We start from the raw sequence: 20,981 nt of genomic DNA, 5'->3' as shown, positions 1-20,981 counted from the left end.
CGCTCCACCGAAGTTTGTGCAACGTTCAATCGCCGCCCGGGAAACGCTGGCAAAGCAGCGGTGGTCCAGCGTTCAAGATTTCTGTGTTGGCCTAGCAGACCCAAGCGTCCACGAACTTGCGTCTAGCGGTGCCTAACTTTGACTGGGCGTTGGTGGAGCGGGGGTGAACTTTGCCGGGGCGGAAAATTGCCCCCTCCTCACCGCTCGCAATATTTTGTGCAGCTCAAAACTTTCGGAGTGGTAGGAGGGCCCCTCCAGAAACATCAGCGGTGGCCGAGCGTATACGGCGTTGCTTTAACGGGGGCCAACTTCTGTTAAACGGTGGTGAACGGTTACGAGCGGTGATGAATTTTTTTCACCGCTCCAGGAACGCTCCAGCAAAGTTCGGGCGGTGTGACCGGGCCTTAAAACATAGCTCAGTAAAAGCAGATTGGTTGAAAAACTGCTCGTGTTACTGGTGTTTTTGCGAGTTTTGAACATAGTTTCTTAGCAGTATGTCAAACTAGCTTTAGGAAGCTGTCTGCGTTAATACACAGCCAAAGATTTCAGTGTAAGGCTAGGAAATGTGCGCTTCTAATTGAACTGTTTTATGTAGCACCAGCAAAACATGTATGAATTGTCAGATCAGGGACTCAAACAGTAAAGTCAGCAAATACTTACTGGCAGAAAAGCATGCAAATCAATAATACATTACACGAGAAAACACAATCAGAAACACTAAACATGAAGATTCTGTCAAACATGCACAACTAATTTTTTTTAGGATTGCTATAGATTTGATCTAAAACGCAATTTAATAGAATATAATATTTTCCTGCCCATTATGTTTTGAAAGAGTATGAGGACATGTATCCTATATAAACCAAGAAGAGACTGAGGAGATCCTTCTTTGCCTGACATTACTGTGAAAGAACAGGACAAACTCCACAGTCTTCATCTGAATCCTGTTCCTGGCTATCGTGTGTAGGTGAAGAACTGGAGTTCTATCTTGGTACAAAACCTACATCTAAGCACTAGAACCTATGACTCCCCCATGGCCAGACAAGCAAATGCTATATGGCAAGTATATATATAGTAAAGAAATTGTCATTCTGTGATTTTCCTCACTCAGACTGCTAAAGCCTTGTTTAAAGTTTGCAAAAATTTTAAAACAGCCACAGAATGCACAGAAATGAATACTTCTGTGACTCCAATGTAAATTTAAGGTCAAATAATGAGATATTGCATCACTTTACAGTGATTGCAATACTTCTAAGTGGAGCAGTAGGGTACAGCCATGGACATAAGTTTACATACGCTTGTAAAGACCTCATCAGGATAGTCTTGAGTTTCCAATGACTTCTAAAACTGTGAAATTGCTATGATCGAATCATTGAGAGACATGTCTGTCTATCTATCTATCTATCTATCTATCTATCCATCCATCTAAAATGGATGAAATAATTATTCCTCTTCTGCTGAGTGGAAGTCATTTTATCTGCCAGTATTTTGAACAACCACAGACATCCATGATGCCATCTGTGAACGTCATCTCCCCAACACCTTTTCTACTCATGTAGCCCCATGTCATCATTACTACTTCTATGCTTCACTGTTGGGACAATGCATTCACTGTGGTTGTTCTGGGCAGGTTCATGTCAAATAAGCTGGACCTCATCTGAGTGAAATAAATGTATTGTGGCTTTATCTGATCAAAAAATGTGCTCTCAGTATTCATTTGGCTTCTTTTTATGCTATTTATCTTGTCTTGTATTGTCGCTTGCTCTATAAGAATGCAACGATTTTTTCTTAAACACCGTACACAAAGGGTGACATCATGCCTGTCACACTACTTCAGCTGTCACAGAAATTCTGTTTTACCATCAATAACTTCAGTGCCAAGTATGGATGACTTATCTGTCTGTTTTTCAGAACTAGATTGTGAGGCACAGGGAACCCATGACAATATATTCTTCTTCACTGTAGCTATGGACAAACACAATGATTACTCTCAGTGTACATTGCATAGCATAAATGGCGTATTAGTACCATCTTGAAAACAAAGAACTTTTTCTTGTGGGTGTGTGCATCTGTGCACATGTACACTGTCAGTCAATAGAAACTTTGAGACCATATTTTTCAACATAATTTTTATTTTGAAGCCCGAAACTGGATTTTCTTCATATGAATCATTTGTTTAGCATATTGGCATACAGAAACAAAAATCTAAAGTTTCAAGAATGATTTCAAAATAAGGAATTTCACAAAAGAATACGGCACCTGCCAAACACAAAGTCACAACAGTCAATACCGAGTATGGCTTCCATTTGCTGCGATGCAGGCAGCAATCCGTCGGCGCATGCTTTGGACCAGGCTTCTGATTGTGGGTTGGGAACAGCCCATACGCCTGGCTACATCACTGTAGCTCAAACCGGCCTCCACCATACCCAGTGCCCGGAGACGTTGTTCATGTAATAGACGCGGCATGATGCTGTTCACTGGACTAACAATGGTGGCCTTTTTTGGGCCTTTATATAGGCCTTCAAAACCCATTCTCAAATTGTGCAGATACTTACTGAGTATTGCTTGGTGTGTATTTGGTTCACTTTTGCAAAGTGACCAACCCATGTGCAATGAATCATGACAAAATGACAACTCATCATTATCTCAACTACCAGGGCACTAGATCATCAGTAAATCCACAATGAATAATTACAACCCCCCTACAAGTAGAATTCTGTGTACATTTCTACCTCAAAGTTTCTATTGACTGTCAGTATATAATGCTAGGTGTGGCTGTGCTCATGTGGAGGTGTATAAGGTGAAAGTATCACTTGAGCAGTTAATTCTAACTCCTCAGGCACACAAACACACAGAAACACACATCTCGACCGGAAAGTAGTGCTTGCTCATTGTAAATAAAACATAAAGTGTTTCCCAGGTAGTATTTCCTGTTTCCCTGGAGAAGCCTACATTATCGTTTCTGCACAGGACAGCAAAGTTTGCAGCTACTGTAGATATGTCTCTGTCTCTCTCTCGTGTTCTCTCATGCTCACTCTCAATTCAGTTTGATTCAATTCAATGTGATTTTCTGGCATCAATGCAAAAAACTCAATATTGCTACTGCATCAGTAAAGGAGGCATTTTTACACAGAATCAGTTTACTGTCTACATTTCTCCATGACATTTTTATTCTTCACCACTATTTTTGATTTATATTAATGTTTTTTTTGTTTGTTTTGTTTAATACATCTTATTCAGTACATTTTCAGTTCACACCAGCAGAAGTTAAGTCACACAGCATGTCTCTTACAGAGGCTCAAACTAAACTTATACTATGCATGATGCACAGGTCTTCTGTTGGCCAAGTAATGGTTGCATGTCAAAGCAAATAGCCATCTCATCATCTCAGCTATGCCAACAGGTCAAAGCGATAACACGCATTCAACCAACAAACCAAATGAAATGGACAGCAGTACAACAGGGCACTTTAGTGCACTGTTAAATTGGCAATTTTTGAGAGTTAATACAGCTTTGAATAATATGACGATTAAATCATATTGCACACTTACTTCTGTTGTGTGCTAGGCCCATGAGGGCACACTGATTGACCAAATCCGCCATGTAAAGAAAATAACAAAAAAACATATACACACGTGGACAAAATTGTTGGTACCCCTCAGTTAAAGAAGGAAAAACCCACAATTCTCACTGAAATCACTTGAAACTCACAAAAGTAACAATAAATAAAAATTTATTGAAAATTAAATAATCAAAATCAGCCATCACTTTTGAATTGTTGATTAACATAATTATTTAAAAAAACAAACTAATGAAATAGGGCTGGACAAAAATGATGGTACCCATAACTTAATATTTTGTTGCACAACCTTTTGAGGCAATCACTCACTCTTAGCCCCAATTAGTTGACTTTACTCGCAACTCGCGTGGAAACCCGTTGCCCTATACCACTTTAGTTTTTACACAAGCTAAAACTAAATATGTCTAGTAGTATTAACATAGAATCTTTTGTTTTTATACAAGCTAAAACTAAATATGTCTAGTAGTATTAACATGGAATCTTTAGTTCTTACACAAGCTAAAAATAAATATGTCTAGTAGTATTAACATGGAATCTTTAGTTTTTACACAAGCTAAAACTAAATATGTCTAGTAGTATTAACATGGAAGCTTAAGTTTTTAAACAAACTGAATTTATATTTAAAATCATTAGTTATTGCTACCCATTATTTATTACAATTTGTGTATTTTCCTCTAATTAACCTTTCATATTTTCTTTTTATATTGTAAAAAACTTTGTTTCAAATAAATTGCATGGAAGAAACAGCTAAATGCTCAAATGCATTTTATTTTTTAAGAAAAATGGCATAACACTCAAAACACAGCCAAACTTGTATTGACAAACTTCAGATTAACATCAACACATGTAAATAGAAAAATAAAAAATCATTTCTAATCATTGAAACAATTCAGTGTTTGTGTTGTGTGCGCCTGTGTTGATTGTTTGTGTTGTATGTGTCCAAGTAGTCTGTGGGTGTTGTCTGTGTCTGTGTTGTTTGTGTGTGTGAATGTGTCACAAAATTACAAGAAAACAACATGGATGTCCCTTGAGGTTAAAGTGTTAAGTCCATAGAAAAATTCAAATTCGCAGGAAACCCCCACTCAAATGTACCAGAAATTTCAAACAGGATCTCAGTGTTAATTGTAACTCTTTGCCCTGCCTAAATGTCTGGAGGCCAGAGCATGAACCAACAGAGACTTGCAGATCAGCACAATATTTAACTCCATCTCCACAGACTGATGATGCAACAAGAACTGAAACAATTGTCTTTCTGCTGCAACTCCAGAACATTTTAACGTTCACAAAAGCAACATATTTCAAAATGCTTCCTACAGCATTTAAGTGTATGTGCTGTGCTGTATGTGTGGTATTTTATGTGTCTGTGTTGTTTGTGTGCATATGTTTGTGTTTTGTGTGTCTGTCTAGTTTACTGGACAGGTCAGCAGAGACTGTTTTGCTTGTTTAGTCAACAGCTTCTCACAGTAGACCTCACATGTTCTACATTTCAAGCTGATTTTTCAGAGTCTGTAGCCTTGGTTTTAGGTCAGTGTGGCCCAATGACAGCAATACCTGTTGGATGAACTGAAATGTGAGCTTCATAGTCTTTGGGTAGTCCAGATGGAGTGCATATGTGAGTCCAAACAGAATGCACATTGCGTTTGGCAGATCTTGAATGTTGTCCATCACAACTTGTCCCTCAATGATGATTTTCAACGAGGCAGGGCTGAGATGCAGGGAAGATGTAAACACAGTACCTTCACGCTCAATGAGAAGTATCCCAATGTCGAGGTCACGAAAGCAATCATCATCATCAGACTCCTTAATAAAAAAAATAACATTAGATTTAACATTTGAAAAACTACTTTAAGCAATGTAAGAGTGTACTGGTGAAAATTAAATAATGGTGAAAATTATAAGAAAGAAGGAGCTTACTCACAAAGCCTACTTTGAAGAAGTTTGTGGGGTTATCCCCAAGGATGATAGGAAGCCCTCTGAGCACCTGTGTCCGGATTGCAGTTGGCTCTGTGGTCTTTTGGGGATTATACACAATAACACAAGTTAAATTACTAAAATGAAAAACTAATGATCAATAAGAAACCTCAACAATTTAAGCAATGCTTGGACTGAATTACACAACTAATAGAGTAGCACTATGATATGCGGTTTTCGCAAAACCTGTGAAAAACACAGCCAAGTACATAATGTGCATGGACTAACATTGGTCTGTTGTGACATATGTGTCAACAACTGCCCGATATTCCCTCTCTTGGATCGAAATATCTCGAGGAGACGAGGACTGTGCCGATCGATGCTCTCATAGAATTCCTGCTTGAGGTTTTTGCCCACAATCCTGCTGAACTCCATGAACACCTGAAAAATACAGAGAATAAAAAAAACTAAGAATTTGCATCAATTTGCAGTTAAGCCATCTAGAAAGTAGTGCTGAAAAACATCCATGAATGTCCTTTATATGATATATATAAAATTACAAATAACAATGTTTTCCATGAAAAGGACGAGACAAATATACATCTGGACAAATTAGATCACAGAAAGATCATTAAGCAATTAGCTATCTTCTCTTTCTTGAACATACCTCATCTTCAGTGAAAAGGGCGGGCCAGCGTTTCACCATCGTGCTTATTGCAGGTTCCGAGTCCACCACCTCTTTTCTTCTCAGAGCAAACGTCTGGTCCATCTTCTTTTCCACAAGAGGTCCATTTGGTGTTCTCTTCTGCATTTCATCAACCAAGTCTTTGCAGACTCCCTCCAGGGCTGCCTGATCAAATCCATCAGGAAAGTTGGGCAAGTAGTTGATTTCACCTTTCTTTGCTTTCTTGATACGCTTGTTAGCTGGTTGTCCTTCTGCTGTATGTCTTCCTCGCTTACCGGCATTTACTGCAACATCTAGGCATCCTGATTGGCTACGTTTTGTTCTATAATTAGCCATTTTATGTTTGAGACTATTTTTCCAACCACAACAGCGAGTGGTTGAGCCTCGCTCCTGGAGACAAGGGTGCTTGCTTATCAGTGCTACAGCAACACTTTCAAACTGAGCAGCAGTTGGGTATGCTGTGTAGCTATACATGCTCTCTGCCAATCTTTCAAGGATCTCATGTTTTAGTTCTTTTGATACTTTAAGGTATGTACCATCACTCATAAACAGCAAATCAGCTTGCCTAAGTCTATACTCTACATCAACAGAAAAGGTTGGGATATCAAAAAATTCTGGCCACTGTTTCTGTCGCTCCTGAGATGAGTGTGAGAGTATCTCTGTATCTGCTGTGCTGGGAGTGTGACTGAAGATTTCATCAGATGAGGCAGGTACCATCTCAAGGACAGGGATGACTTTGACTGTTGGTTTTTCGGGAAGTTCTTCAGTATCTGTCAGATTGCATAGTTCATTATTGAACTCAGGATCTTGATATTGAAGACTGAAGTTATAATGAAGTCCCAGTGCTTCTTTAAGCTTGCTAATGAAATCTTCAACTGTAGTAGGCCTTGTATTTAGGATTACTTTTCGTATATCTGTCGCTGTTAGAATGACCCTCAGGGTCATCTTCGGGTTTGTAGTCATCTTGGGAATAGAAACAAAAATTAGGTCATTAGAAATATACATATCCAAAAGCACAGTCAATTGCTGAGTCATTGCTATGTGCATCACAAAAATGGTTGATTAATAAGTTGATTGCTTAAGTTCAGTGCACTTTTTTTAGTGTTTATGTAGAGGTGCAATGTATCATCAAGAATTATTTTCATAATTGATTTCAAGTCGAAATATTTGAGGATGTCACACTGGGCTTTGATAAACACTGATTACCATTTTATGGACCAACCTATGAGTAATCTGTAAAAAAAAAAAAACTTGGGAATTCTCAAAAATCACACTCGCAAATTTACAAGAAAAAATGTTGATTTCCATTGAGATCCTAGGGGTAAATAAAATTAAATTGGAACTGTGTCATTCTAAATTTCAACATGAGCTAAAAAAAAAAAAAAAAAGCTACAAAATGTTCTATTACAGCCTAGACTGATTGCAGAAATCACAGTGGCTTCTTAACACAGAATATAGCGCCTGAGGGTCACTACTAAGTTATTGCCATATCTGTATGCTGAAAGAGGGAAAGCATCATTCAGCTCTTTCAGTTGCACCACACACAGAGGGGGGTTACTGCTCTCACTGATGAGTTCGAAAGATCTCAAATGCTCATGGTACCATGCAGTCATCTCACTGCAAACAAACAGGATCTCAGTGTTGATTGCCACAATCTGTTTGATCTGCTTGAAGGTAGGGAGGCCAGAGCATGAACCAGCAGAGACTATCATATCAGCACAATATCTAATTCCATCTACATAGACTGATGATGCAACTAAAACTGATGCAAGCTGAGGAGCTCTCTGGCAGAAAACCTGTTGGATATTTGCAGGATAAGATGTGACTGATGCTGTGGTGACCTTGTCCATTTCAACTGATGGCTTGAAAAATAAACTTGTGTCCAAATAGTAAGCCATCATTTTTTGATGTTTAACAGCCAATGTAAGAGCCACATTTTTGAAGTTGTGGGCATTACGAATGACCCGTTTGAAGAATTTGTGTTTTCCTTCAAAGCGCATTGTCCAAACATCTGAAAGTGGACCAAATGCCTTGATCATCTCAGGGTAATGCTCAATGTAGTGGTGTTTTGGTCGTAATCTAAAATCTGGGAATGTTGTTTGCAACAGTTCTCTGTGTTCTGACACTTTGCAATCAAGGAAATGTACAGATTCCTCAGTGTGCTTTGTTGCCACAGCCAACTCAACAATGTCTTTTAGGAGCAGCAGAACGTTCCACGCATTGTCTCCTTCAGGTACTTTATGGCCAATGATGAGTGGGAGCAGCCTGAGTAGGGCCCAATTCTCATGTCCATTGCCACCTATGGTTCCTTTGGTAGAGAAGCCATGGGCAACTGGCTGAGGCTGGTCAGTTTTGTCATGAAAGGCATATTCAAAAGTTTTCATGGCATGGTTCAGTGTCTCTATGGTAAAATATTTCTTAGAAATCATGTCTGAAATGCAGAGGGACAGCTCAACAGGAACAATGCCTTCGAAAAGGTCATGCAGGATGTCCGGGGGGTACCCACGAACAACATGAAAGTGCTCCAGACAGTCAGTCAATGTACACCCTCCTTTTACACCATACCGTTTAGCCAAAGTGGGATCCTGCTTTACCTCCTGCACCTGCTGGTTGTGAGTGTCTATAGTGCGGGGTTCAAAAGCACCCGAGTTTACCTCCTTCTCTTGCATCTCGCTTCTTGTAGCCATACAGAACCTGCAGAATCTGTCCACTATGAAGCTTTCAAAGAATCCTGCCAGTGAATGTGCAGCCAAGTTATCAGCAGCCACATATAACACAGTACCTTTGACACATTCTCCTAACTTCTCAACATATACACCATGTTGCTCCAAAGAAGCCAGATCTTGAATGAGAGGGTGGAGAATTTTAGTGTAGCCAAACTCTTTTACATCAGAGACTTTACACAAAAGAGCAAGCTGAATGGAGTGGAGTGTGGATCTGTACTGTGATGGCACATTTGCTATCACCCAATACACTGCAGTCATTTTGTGTTTCTTTCTAGATGTTCCTAAAGGATTGGACACTTCAAAATCATCTGTGTAAAGTCCAAGAGCGATTTTGAATTCCTCCCCTTTGAGGAAGTCATTGTCATTACAGTATGAGCCATCTCTGTATGTACTGTACTCATGTTGCACACGCTTCTGGATGTGAAGAGCTTTGTCCAAAATGTCTGCCCTATTCAACATCTTCTGTAGCATTGGATGCAGAGGAACATATACAACACTAGATCTTTTTCCTCTTTCAATAATGTACTCTACTGGTTTAACCTCTGTGAAGTTTTTATTCACATAGGCTGCTCTCCTTTTTGTGGTAGATAAGGGGCCATCCTTGCCACAGAATTTCATGATGAGATTGCTCTTTGCAGCAGCCCTGACTAACTCTTCCACAACTGAATCATCAACATCTGTATGTTGTTTCAGAATGTTCTTGACTGCATTATACAGCAGTGGCTGGGATAGTTCACACATCTGTAAAAGCTGTTGTATGATATGTTGCAGTGTACTTTCAGGAATGTGAAGGACCGTTTGCATCTTTAAAAAAAGAGCTGCTAGGTTGTGCTCCAACTGTTTCTCTAGATCATGAAGATCTTCATAGGTAGAATCCTCACTGTCTTCTAATTCAGTGCTGACATTTGGAGGCTCATGTTCTTCTTGGGCTGTTTCATTAGTTACACTACTAGAAAATATTTCTGGTCTGAACATCCTCCAGGTGTGTGTTTTGTGTTCTTTACTTCTGTGTGCATTAAATGTGGAATACACATTAGTGTGAAAGTTACATCCATTATACGGACACTGAACTGTGTGTTTTACTTTCAAATGTGTTTTGCGCAGGTGACTGAGAAAGACTGCTTCAGTGCAGGGTGCAGAAAAATCACATGACAGACAGCGCAAGGTTACTTGGGCAGTTTCACTCAGTTGTGTACCCTGGGTTTTCTGATGAATCTTTGCTAAGTGGACCTTAAGTGCATTAATGGAGTTGAATGTACACACACATTCTTGGTGTAAGCAGGGAAATGTGACAGTTCTACCATAGTTTCCGTGTTTTAATCTATAATGTTTTAAAAGGTAACCCCTTTTCTCACACATATACTCACAATATTTGCACTTCCACATCATCCTCACAGCACACGGATCTGTAAAAATAAAAACAAGAGAGCATTTAGCTCAAAAATGTCACTGTTACATACCGAAAGGTAATCCAATGCAATTATTTTGATAATCAAGTAGCCTACTTTATTTAAATACTATAGTGTGTGTGCCCAATAAAGGGGCTTAACTGAAAAAGTGACTTTAATACTTTCAGCCTACATGCTGCAAAGTCAACAGACACCTTGAGGGCCAGACATTCAAATATGTTGAAGTTTAATTCACATTTTTGCCTAATAGTTCAGCTGTTTTTTAAAAAAAATATTATTATATTTCATTTTACCTTTAAGCACATTGTCATTTATACACACAAAAATCTGTATGGAGCCACGAAAAACATTTGATACTTAAATTAGACAGCAGCACCTGCTGACTCACCATTATTGTAATGACATCAGATCTATAAGCAAATTGCTTTGCCACCTGACATGACTGCTCTATAATGGATCATATGTTTTGGTTGCTTTAACTTGGCATTAGTGTTATACCATATTATATTGCATTAATTAATTTAGAACTAAAATGACAACAATGGTGTGTTTACTTTGATAAGGCTTGTCAGCAAAATAAGTCAATTAATGTTAGTTTGTGTTGTCACTGTTGTTATTGTCATTGTTGTTACTCAGTGTTTTTCCATAGGATTGGGTTTTACTTGCAGTGGGGAAATCATAAATATTTATTTGACATCATCAAATGGGATGGGGGTCAGAGGGTCTTCTTCTTCTGAAATTTTTAAATGGAAATCATGAGGTAGTCTTGTAATCTCTGAGGTGCGTTTTTGAAATCTCATCATTGTTTTTAACTCAACTCACTTAAGTAATTAATCAGCTTTTAGTTTCATGTCAATCTTGATATCTTTTCAAATATATGTCGGATGAACATGTAACACAGTGACTCCCACACCTGAGTTTGTAGTTACTGAATAAGAGAGAGAGACTCACAGCACACACAGCAGACGTGGTAATAAAAAACATACACCTGATATCTTTTTGGAAAAATCCCCCAACTTCAAAAACTTGGTCTGAATTTAGTCTCTTCCCGTTTCTCTCATCTTTTACGAAGCTTTATCACCGACACACCTCCGTTGTAGAAAGTTTAACTCGCCATCCCTTCTCATCAGCAGCTGATGTTTTAATAGTAAGAGGGTTCACCAAATCATCGGCTGACAAACTGCATAAAATGATTAAAACAACATCACAGGTAAACTCACAGCTAAAGATGCAGCAGCCTCCTGCTCTCCCCCTCTAAGCTGCAGCAGGTCATACGGAGGTTATGCTGCGGCTCCGGGCAGCCCAACAGCGTTGTATTCACCATATTATTCACCATATTGGTCAGAGATCATTGCTGCGTTCGCCCGACTTCAGAGCGCCCCCCTTCCCCTCCCCACGGCGGTCGGGAACCTGGTCGGACCAAGTGTCCGCCACGGTCATGCCACAGCGTCGCTTTAGGTTAGGTTGTGAGCCCACACGACGGTGATGTGTCCTTGTCCCAATGCAGGGACTCACAGATACACCACTTTGCTCATGTTCAATGTGTGCTGAGAAACGTCAATGGCGGATGTATTAAAAAGAAGCGAATCTCTCAGCCACAACAGTGTCTGAATCGCTTTTATACCGCACAAAATGACAGAAATATCAATAATACAGTTGGTCCTCAGACTGCTAACACTAAGCTAACTTCACCATTTAGGCTAGCTGACACTATTTTGGGTGGACATTAGCTAATGTTAGCATAAGTATGGGTTAACATTTGCATAAATTCACACACTAACATTGCATCATCAAGTTATTTCTAAGCGTTTGGGTATTAAAAGTTCCAAAAAAGACAATTAGGCTACAACACTTATTTTATACTTACCATTCCACTTGGAGTGACTTTCCTTCTCGGTGAAGATATGCTGCCAATGTCGAGAGTCCCGCCACGTTTGGAGTGCCGTTGACGCAATGTCTGACGCTGCTTCGTCCAGGACTTTGAATTAGCCCTGCCCCTTTCTTATGAAAGTTAACATACCGAGTTATCTCTACTAAACGTGATTAGTGCAATGAATTTTCCATCTAACTAGTACAAACAACTAATGTTGTTTAGTAATGATATCAGGTTTTTACAAAACATAAAACAATAAGTAATGATCACTCGGAAGTTTTAGTAGAAATAAAATCTGGGTTTACAGTGCTGCAATTAAACGATTTCTGTATTTGTCAATGAGCGTTCTGCAGCTGTCAACAGGTATTTTGGCCCACTCCTCATGAGCAAACAGCTCCAGTTGTCTCAGGTTTGATGGGTGTCTTCTCCAAATGGCATGTTTCAGCTCCTTCCACATATGTTCAATGGGATTCAGATCTGGGCTCATAGAAGGCCACTTTAGAATAGTCCAACGCTTTTCTCTCAGCCATTCTTGGGTGTTTTTGGCTGTGTGTTTTGGATGGTTGTCCTGTTGGAAGACCCATGACCTGCGACTGAGACCAAGCTTTCTGACACTAGGCAGCACATTTCTCTCCAGAATGCCTTGATAGTCTTCAGATTTCATCGTACCTTGCACACTTTCAAGACACCCTGTGCCAGATGCAGCAAAGCAGCCCCAAAACATTACTGAGCCTCCTCCATGTTTCACCGTAGGGACAGTGTTCTTTTCTTCGTATGCTTGGTTTTTGAGTCTATGAACATAGAGTTGATGTGCCTTACCAAAAAGCTCCAGTTTGGTCTCATCTGTCCAAAGGACATTCTCCCAGAAGCTTTGTGGCTTGTCAACATGCATTTTTGCAAATTCCAGTCTGGCTTTTTTATGAGTTTTTTTCAGCAGTGGTGTCCTCCTTGGTCGTCTCCCATGAAGTCCACTTTGGCTCAAACAACGACGAATGGTGCGATCTGACACTGATGTACCTTGGCCTTGGAGTTCACCTTTAATTTCTTTGGAGGTTGCTCTGGGCTCTTTGGATACAATTCCAACGATCCGTCTCTTCAATTTGTCATCAATTTTCCTCTTGCGGCCACGTCCAGGGAGGTTGGCTACTGTCCCGTGGGTCTTGAACTTCTGAATAATATGAGCCACTGTTGTCACAGGAACTTCAAGCTGTTTAGAGATGGTCTTATAGCCTTTACCTTTAAGATGTTTGTCTATAATTTTTTTTCGGATGTCCTGGGACAATTCTCTCCTTCGCTTTCTGTTGTCCATGTTCAGTGTGGTACACACCTTTTCACCAAACAGCAGGGTGACTACTTGTCTCCCTTTAAATAGGCAGACTGACTGATTATGAGTTTGGAAACACCTGTGATGTCAATTAAATGACACACCTGAGTTAATCATGTCACTCTGGTCAAATAGTTTTCAATCTTTTATAGAGGTACCATCATTTTTGTCCAGGCCTGTTTCATTAGTTTGTTTTTTTAAATAATTATGTTAATCAACAATTCAAAAGTAATGGCTGTTTTTGATTATTTAATTTTCAATAAATTTTTATTTATTGTTACTTTTGTGAGTTTCAAGTGATTTCAGTGAGAATTGTGGGTTTTTCCTTCTTTAACTGAGGGGTACCAACAATTTTGTCCACGTGTGTATGTGCTGGCGGTGGGATGCGATTAAAAACAATTATATAAATCATTGCAGATTTTATAATTACTCGCATTTTTGTCAAATAGTATTATGTGACACAATAAGCAAAGCTTTTCAATTCAAATAAATGTTGGTTTACGACTAAATCAATGAGTAGATATATATATATAACTTAAACTCCAAAAATGTTCATGTTTCATTTCCTTTTATCTACGTTTTTCATCTGTCTACTACATTCACAGATTACTGCAAACTCAAAGTGCAATTATAATGATTATATTCAACATTTTAAGACTTTAAACTCAAGCACTTTCAATGTCTTGAAAAATGGTCTATTATGGGATGACCGTTTAACGGTACCAGGACTGTTGTAGCTAACGTGAGCCCCGGGAGCTCATTTGCATAAAGTAGTTTCATTTATGCAAATGCAGTGCAGGAAGCAAGGTCCAACGCATCGCGAAACTTTCCTCAAAAGTCTAAACTAGCCATTGAACTAAACCGAGGACAGATTCAACAGCTTATGTCTCACCTCAAATGCTGTCAAAAATACTTTTTGCTGAAGTGTTAGTGTAATAAAAGAAAAAGTTTGCGGCTGAGTGGCCACGTTGGTCAAACACTTCTACCGGGCAGTAGCTAAAGCGCTGTCATGTGACCACCTAGTGGCCAACCATACAATGCATTCCGTCCATCTTCTTCGTGGCTGGCAAACATACTTTAAGTCCATTACTGCCACCTACTGGGCTGGCGTGTGCATCAGTGTTACCAGTCAACCCGGTCTCACGGGGATTCGTGAAACTGTCATGTAAGTTTTAGTTTCAGTTTCGTGCGCACCAACACGATTTCGTCATGTTTTTCGTGCCGCTCACCACGAAATGTTTTTCGCTGTGGTAATCACATCTGAAAGTGGTTTATACCGGCGGATTCATGACGATCTAAGCTGTCCATCGGCGTATACTGCTTGTGTGATCGCGTTTGCGGCCGCCGGCCGCCGGACATTCTTGAAATTCCTATGCAAATTGGTAAGTGTACCACCGGCTTATGGTTAGGTTATGGTTAGGTTATGGTTAGGGTTATGGTTAGGGTTATGTTTAGGGACGATGTCATGCAAAATATAGCGTTGGATTCGCCACAGTTTTACATTAAAAATATAATATACACATTCTTTTGAAATACGTTCTGAGTGGCACGAAAAGTCCGCCGTTTAAAATACATTGGTGCGCATTTCGTGGTGAGCGGCACGAAAAACATGAGGAAATCGTGTTGGTGCACACAAAACCGAAACTAAAACTTACGTGACAGTTTCACGAATCCCCGTGAGATCGGGCTGTACCAGTATAGTATGAAAGAAATTAGGAAACTGAGAAAGGTGTGATTAAATGCGTTATTTCTTTTAACGCATAATTTTTTCTGTAATATATTAATCAAGATTAGCAAGTTTAAGTCCCCACCCTAATATAAATGCATATGCTCCCACAACTTCAAAATTGAATTTTGATTGACAAAATGACTTACCAGCTTCCCAGCTGTTGTTCAGAGCAATATTATTCTAGATAGAGGACTTTCAGTGTGGCCCTACTGGGGGACTTTGGCTTTAATCACTAAGCTAAAAATAACAAAATTTATCCGATTTCTCAGGGCTCCATAGAGGACTGTGTTGGCAGATATACTGACAGACATTCCTCTGTGACTGAAGCATACGTAGCACAAAGAAATTATCTTCCCAAAAAAAGGATGCAACTACATTTTGATCCATATTGTGTTTTAATTCAACTTCTTTAATGCTTACTACACTCATGACATTTTAGTAACTGTCAGTGTGCTTATCAGTGCTTATGGTACCTGACCAGCTGACTCCAACTGTTTCTACAAAGCTAGAATTGGGCTAAAACCAGAACAAATTTGCTGCAAACATGTGATTTTCTTGCCCTCTCTCAGCCTGAAGCGGACCGGATAAACCTCTAAAGCACAAGGACTATCAATACATTCTTTATTGGAGCTTCCAACAAAGCCCTTTTGAGTGCTTTATGTCGACACTCAGCGAGCCTGCCATAAGTAGCTGTAATCATTCATAAAGAGTTATGGCTAGTAGCCTCAATGCTGCAGAGGTACAGAGGAAAAGACTGGGGAAGAAAAAAGGGGGAAGAGGTGGTGGAAAATGGAAGCAGAGGAAAGCCAGCTGATGAGAATGGCATGTAGTAAAACAGAAACTAAAAGACACACCACTGTGTTCTCTTATGGAATGTAATATTAATCTGTGTGCTGTCTGGATTATTGGATAAACCACTGTCTCAGCAGGAAAGGCCACTTTAATGTCCAAGTCGGGCACTGAGGCCAGAAGAAATTGGCTTTTCAATGGCACATGAATTATACTATAGCTGCGTCACCTTCCACACATATTTTTATGCACATTTTCTTATTGCATAAGAAAAATGTAAAGGAAATGGTAACATTTTAAAAACTCAGTTTTCCATAAAGTTTATACTCTTGCTTGAGGCAGTTTTTTTCCAGATTTTCAAAAAGAGTTCATGTGGAGAACAGGAAATGGAAGCATCTTTTTCTGAATGTAAACATTAAACTAACATGACTAATTTGCTGTTTCCACTTCTGTTGTTGTTATTGAGTCCATGGAGCATTAACGTGGCTGACATCAACTGATGTGACACAACTTGTATGATAAAAACAATTCCTCCACCAGTAACAGCTGTGGCTGTAGACGTTACGTTTATAGGTTATCCATAGTCTGTCCCATTCTCGTGAACACCATATTTTATGAACTTTTTCAATTTCAGCACAAATGTTCATTTGGAAGCACTGAAGAAGTAAATACAATTTGGTGGTCAAAGGTCAATGGTGAAGGTCATTTTGACCTCAGAAAACACATGTTTTGGGCAACAATTCAAAAACTAACTGGCAAACTATGACAAAATTTCACACAATAAATTAACTGTGGATATTTTTATGTCCAAAAGGTAAAACGTCAACTTCACCATAGTATTATGCAAAACTGCAAAAACTGTTTTAGCTTAACTGAACTGAACTGTAAATAACTTAGGAACAGAAGGAGAGATTGTGATCATATTTCACAATTGGCCGGACACTGAATTGGTGACACTAATCTTGCACGCCACCTTAAAAATATGCTGATTGTATAGATTTTCTGTTCTGCTGGGTTGAATATATGTGTGCAGCATCCACATTTAAGAATATCTACTTTGCACTCTGTCATAATCAGTTTTATTGGCCAAGCATGTGAACACATACTAGGAATCTGTTTCCCTCTATCAATGAACAGGCTGCAGATACTAATACAGTACAAGTACATGAGAACAGAACAATAAAGCTGAAGAGAGTCAAGTTAAATTAGTGTTATTTCTATATTTCTTCATATCATAGATTAAATATTTGCCTCCAAGAGCTTCACAATATGTAGAACAATTCTCCAGAGTCATACACGTAAAAGCAATATTAATTCCATTTCACCAAAAAATACATAATATAGCTTGTCTAAAATTCCTTCAACATCCTTAGCATGAATATGTGTTTGGACACACATAGATGTATACTGCAGCTTGACCTGTTGAGGACAACAAACAAGAAGGCAGTTATTACAAATATTGTAATTTGAATATCTGTTTTGATGATGAGAATTATACTTCTGATTCACTAATGTTGTAGTGAAACAGGAGATACTATACTTGCATTCTGCAAATGATAGAAACGGTATAACTGTTATGTGTGTGTCAGGACAAAAGGTGATAACGGGATGTCACTGCTGTTTGCAGGAATAAAAACTAAAGACAACAATAAACTATTACCAAGTCCCCAAGATATCTGCATTTTGTCACTTTTCTTGAGTCAGCAGTTTAAGGAGTGTTCTTCAGATTGCTTTTTATGTTAATGTTAGTCTACGATCTACCCTGATAAACGCTGGCATTCACCCTCATTTATTTTTAATTACTTCCATATTAATTACTCTTTCTTAACTTCTTGTAAAGTCATCTTCAAGTTGACAATATAATAGTCAAGCAGGTCAGGAGACAGAACACCAGGATCATATCATCCTATCCCCTCACTTTCATATCAAGTCAGTAGTTTGTAGTCATACACAGTGGACAGATCCAAGAGATGAACAGAGTTCAACCGAACACTTGTCTCACAACAACATTTAGGGAATCCAAAGGGGGCGTTGGATTGTTGGATTCTCTGACTACATTAAGTGCTATGAGATGACATATGTTGTGGATTGGTGTGATACATAATTATCACTGAATTGGAAACTGAATTAAATAGTGAGGGCTTCTATCTTGTCTTGACAGCTTTTTCTTCAATTCAGGATGGACTACAATTGAAATTATGTGATGCAATATGTAAGAAAAGAGTAAGTGGGAAAAAATTATGGTGGTGAAAGAAGGATAAACGGACGGTAAAGGGACAGGTAAATGATGAAAGCATGTAGGAAGGAGATGGAAATAAAGATAAGGGGGGACAGAGAGAGAGAGAGGCAGGGCTTCTTAAACTAATGAGATATTGATCTGGTCGAGACACACCTCCTCAGGGCTTCTGGCTGACAGTCAGATAAATGGGTAGACATTAATTACCCAGAGACAGAGATATAACACACATGCACAGGGTGAGGAGAGAGAGAAAGCAGTCATGGATGGAGATAAAATCTGTACAGAACTGAAGCAGCAGGAGGTTGGAAGAAGATGGAAACAAACTTGAGAGAGCGTTAAAAAAAAAAGACCAATGAAGAGTTAATGGAAAAAAAACTACAACTACAAACGATTACAAAGAGGTTTTGTTTGCAGTTTAAGGGAAAAGATATTTTAAGATGAACTTTTAATTATTTCTTAGAAATTTCCTCCTTATCAGAGAACCTTTCCTGATGTTAGACTTTATTCCATTCTAATATTTTTTCGACTTCTTTAACACTGTGTTGATTTTATGCACCTTGTTGTGCCTTTATCTGTCTTTTATACTGTTGATTTTAAAAACTACATTATTTTGCAGCACTGAAGCACTTTGTAACCTAAATTCTGTACAGTCCTATATACGGTAAATAAAGATGCTTCTGCTTCTTCTTCTTATTCTTATTATTATTAGTAGTAGTAGTAGCAGCAGCATCAGTATCATTACTCCACCAAAGAATGGCCGAGTTATGTGACAATTGGCGTCTGTCTGTCAGCAACATTACTCAACAACAAAGTAACGGATTTGGATGTAATTTTCAGGGAAGATCAGAAATGATACAAGGGCCAAGTGATTACATTTTGGCAGTGATGCAGCATATAGTCTGGATCTAGATTTGTTAAAGATTTCTGTATCATTGTGAGATAGCAGCATGGTGTCACTAACTATGAAAACAAGTGAACACTATGTCAGCTGCCTGCTGATGATCACAAGATTACAATCCTTCTACAAATCTACCGCTGCGGACTTATCTGGACTTACCTGTTGGAAATCAAACAAGGAACAATTCATTAAATTGTGGGATGTTTCTGAATCCAATCAATTACTGCCTTCTGCTACATATTTAGGTGATGTGATGTGCTATCCATACATAACGTATACATGCCATAACACAGGCCTTTTCCATAGTGCCGTGATTTCTGCCATGATTTTTTTCAAGATTTCAGCCATCAGAAATGATACGACTGAGCAGCCTTGGTGGAGTACTGTTGTGTTTAACACAATCCGACCATCAGAGCACGCAAATGCAGACTCACACTTGGCTCAGTGGGCACAAAAATAACAAGGAATGACATATATAGTGTGTGTATGTTTTTATTATCTATCATTAGGAATTACTTATACTACAGTAGGTGATGCAATGTAAAAAAAAAAAAGAGATGACAAAAACACTTCAATATGAAGTCATTTAAGCAGAAAGGTATCTTAAGTGGCTTCTGTTTGGATGGGGAATCATGTTCATAATGGTCCTCAGTTACAATGACTGGTGATATTATAAACATGTATTTACTAACCTGAGTGAAGTGAGTATAAAGAGCTTTATTCCACGATCAAAATTTTGTGTCCAGTACATGAAAAATGATTGAAAAGGTCATTACCTGAGAATGTCACAACATTCCCATCAGCCTCACCTATACATTGTGTTTTGTGCTACTTTTCAGATGAAGTTAGCATGTCAATATGATAAACAATTTTCCTTCAAATCAACATTATATTGCATTGTTTACCTGAAATATAGACTGAGAAGCCTCCAGAACAGACAAGTGCAGACTCTTGTTTATTGATTACGACTTAATATTTTCCTGTCATAAACAGACCAGAAGTATTAAAATATTAGAAGGAAGGTGCATTTTTCATACTATGAGGAAAATCTTTTCTCTTTAATTTATTATTAAAGTCACTGTGCAAAGCTGTGCAGTCAGCAGAATATTTATAACACAAAGCATGAAGGCCACACCCAGCACAGCAAAGTAGAGCAGCACAAACAGGAGATCCCATTGAGGACAAAAACAACTGTATGGTTACAGGTCCTGCCAAGAGTCAACCACCAGTTTACTGCTGTGAAACTAGAGGCCTTGGCTGTGTCTGCTTTGGTGTGGTATTGTTGTTTCACATACCCATGCCTCATTAAAACTCAGTCCAGGAAGGCTAGTTTGAGTAACACAGAGATAATTATGGATTTATCAGGCATCAAAGCACTGCATAGTGGTTGATAAAAATATGGCAGATGGAAAGTTATTGAGATGAAAATTTTAAGGGGACAATCACTCTATCCTGTGTCTCAGCAAGAGGTAAAGGATGAAGTGGTTTCGGGTAGATTTACACTGCTGATGGTACAAATACCCACTAGCATCTGTTTGATTGTCACTGACGGTCCGCTGTGGCAAAAGTAGTTGTCTTTTTTTAATAGTTTTTCTTGCTTTGTTTTGTTTGTTTTTGGATGATCCTGCATGGATCACGAAACACAAATGGATGCAAAATCAGTCAGTGAAACTAGTAGCTAGAAGGTCTGTGGTTCAAATCCCATACTGACTGTGAAAATGGAGCTGGGTCTAGCAAATTAGTTCTACATCAATCAGCTTCACATCAGTAAGCAATGGTACAAAGCCTTCAAGAAAGACACTAAATCACCAACCGAGG

At 38.8% G+C, this 20,981-nt stretch overlaps 1 protein-coding gene across 18 annotated transcripts in view; it reads right to left on the bottom strand.

Moving 5' to 3' along the window:
- rbfox3a (RNA binding fox-1 homolog 3a) overlaps positions 1 to 20,981 on the bottom strand; it is a 600,072-nt gene that overhangs the window by 332,773 nt on the left and 246,318 nt on the right. For 2 of the 18 annotated variants that reach the window (XM_051939181.1, XM_051939180.1), the window contains 4 exons: positions 6,159 to 7,139; positions 5,780 to 5,932; positions 5,499 to 5,591; positions 4,329 to 5,380 (listed from right to left, as the gene is read on the bottom strand). The exons of 13 other annotated variants lie outside the window; for them this stretch is intronic. In XM_051939181.1, the coding sequence (XP_051795141.1) occupies positions 5,060 to 5,380; positions 5,499 to 5,591; positions 5,780 to 5,932; positions 6,159 to 7,139 (1,548 nt within the window). In that variant the 3' untranslated portion in view covers positions 4,329 to 5,059. 3 more of the 18 variants (XM_051939182.1, XM_051939179.1, XM_051939178.1) reach the window with 3 other exon arrangements.

This window comes from Acanthochromis polyacanthus, chromosome 19 (assembly GCF_021347895.1).
Source record: "Acanthochromis polyacanthus isolate Apoly-LR-REF ecotype Palm Island chromosome 19, KAUST_Apoly_ChrSc, whole genome shotgun sequence".
NCBI classification, from domain to species: domain Eukaryota; kingdom Metazoa; phylum Chordata; class Actinopteri; family Pomacentridae; genus Acanthochromis; species Acanthochromis polyacanthus.
The sequence above is the reverse complement of the archived record's forward strand: the minus strand, read 5'-3'. Positions and strand labels throughout refer to the sequence as shown.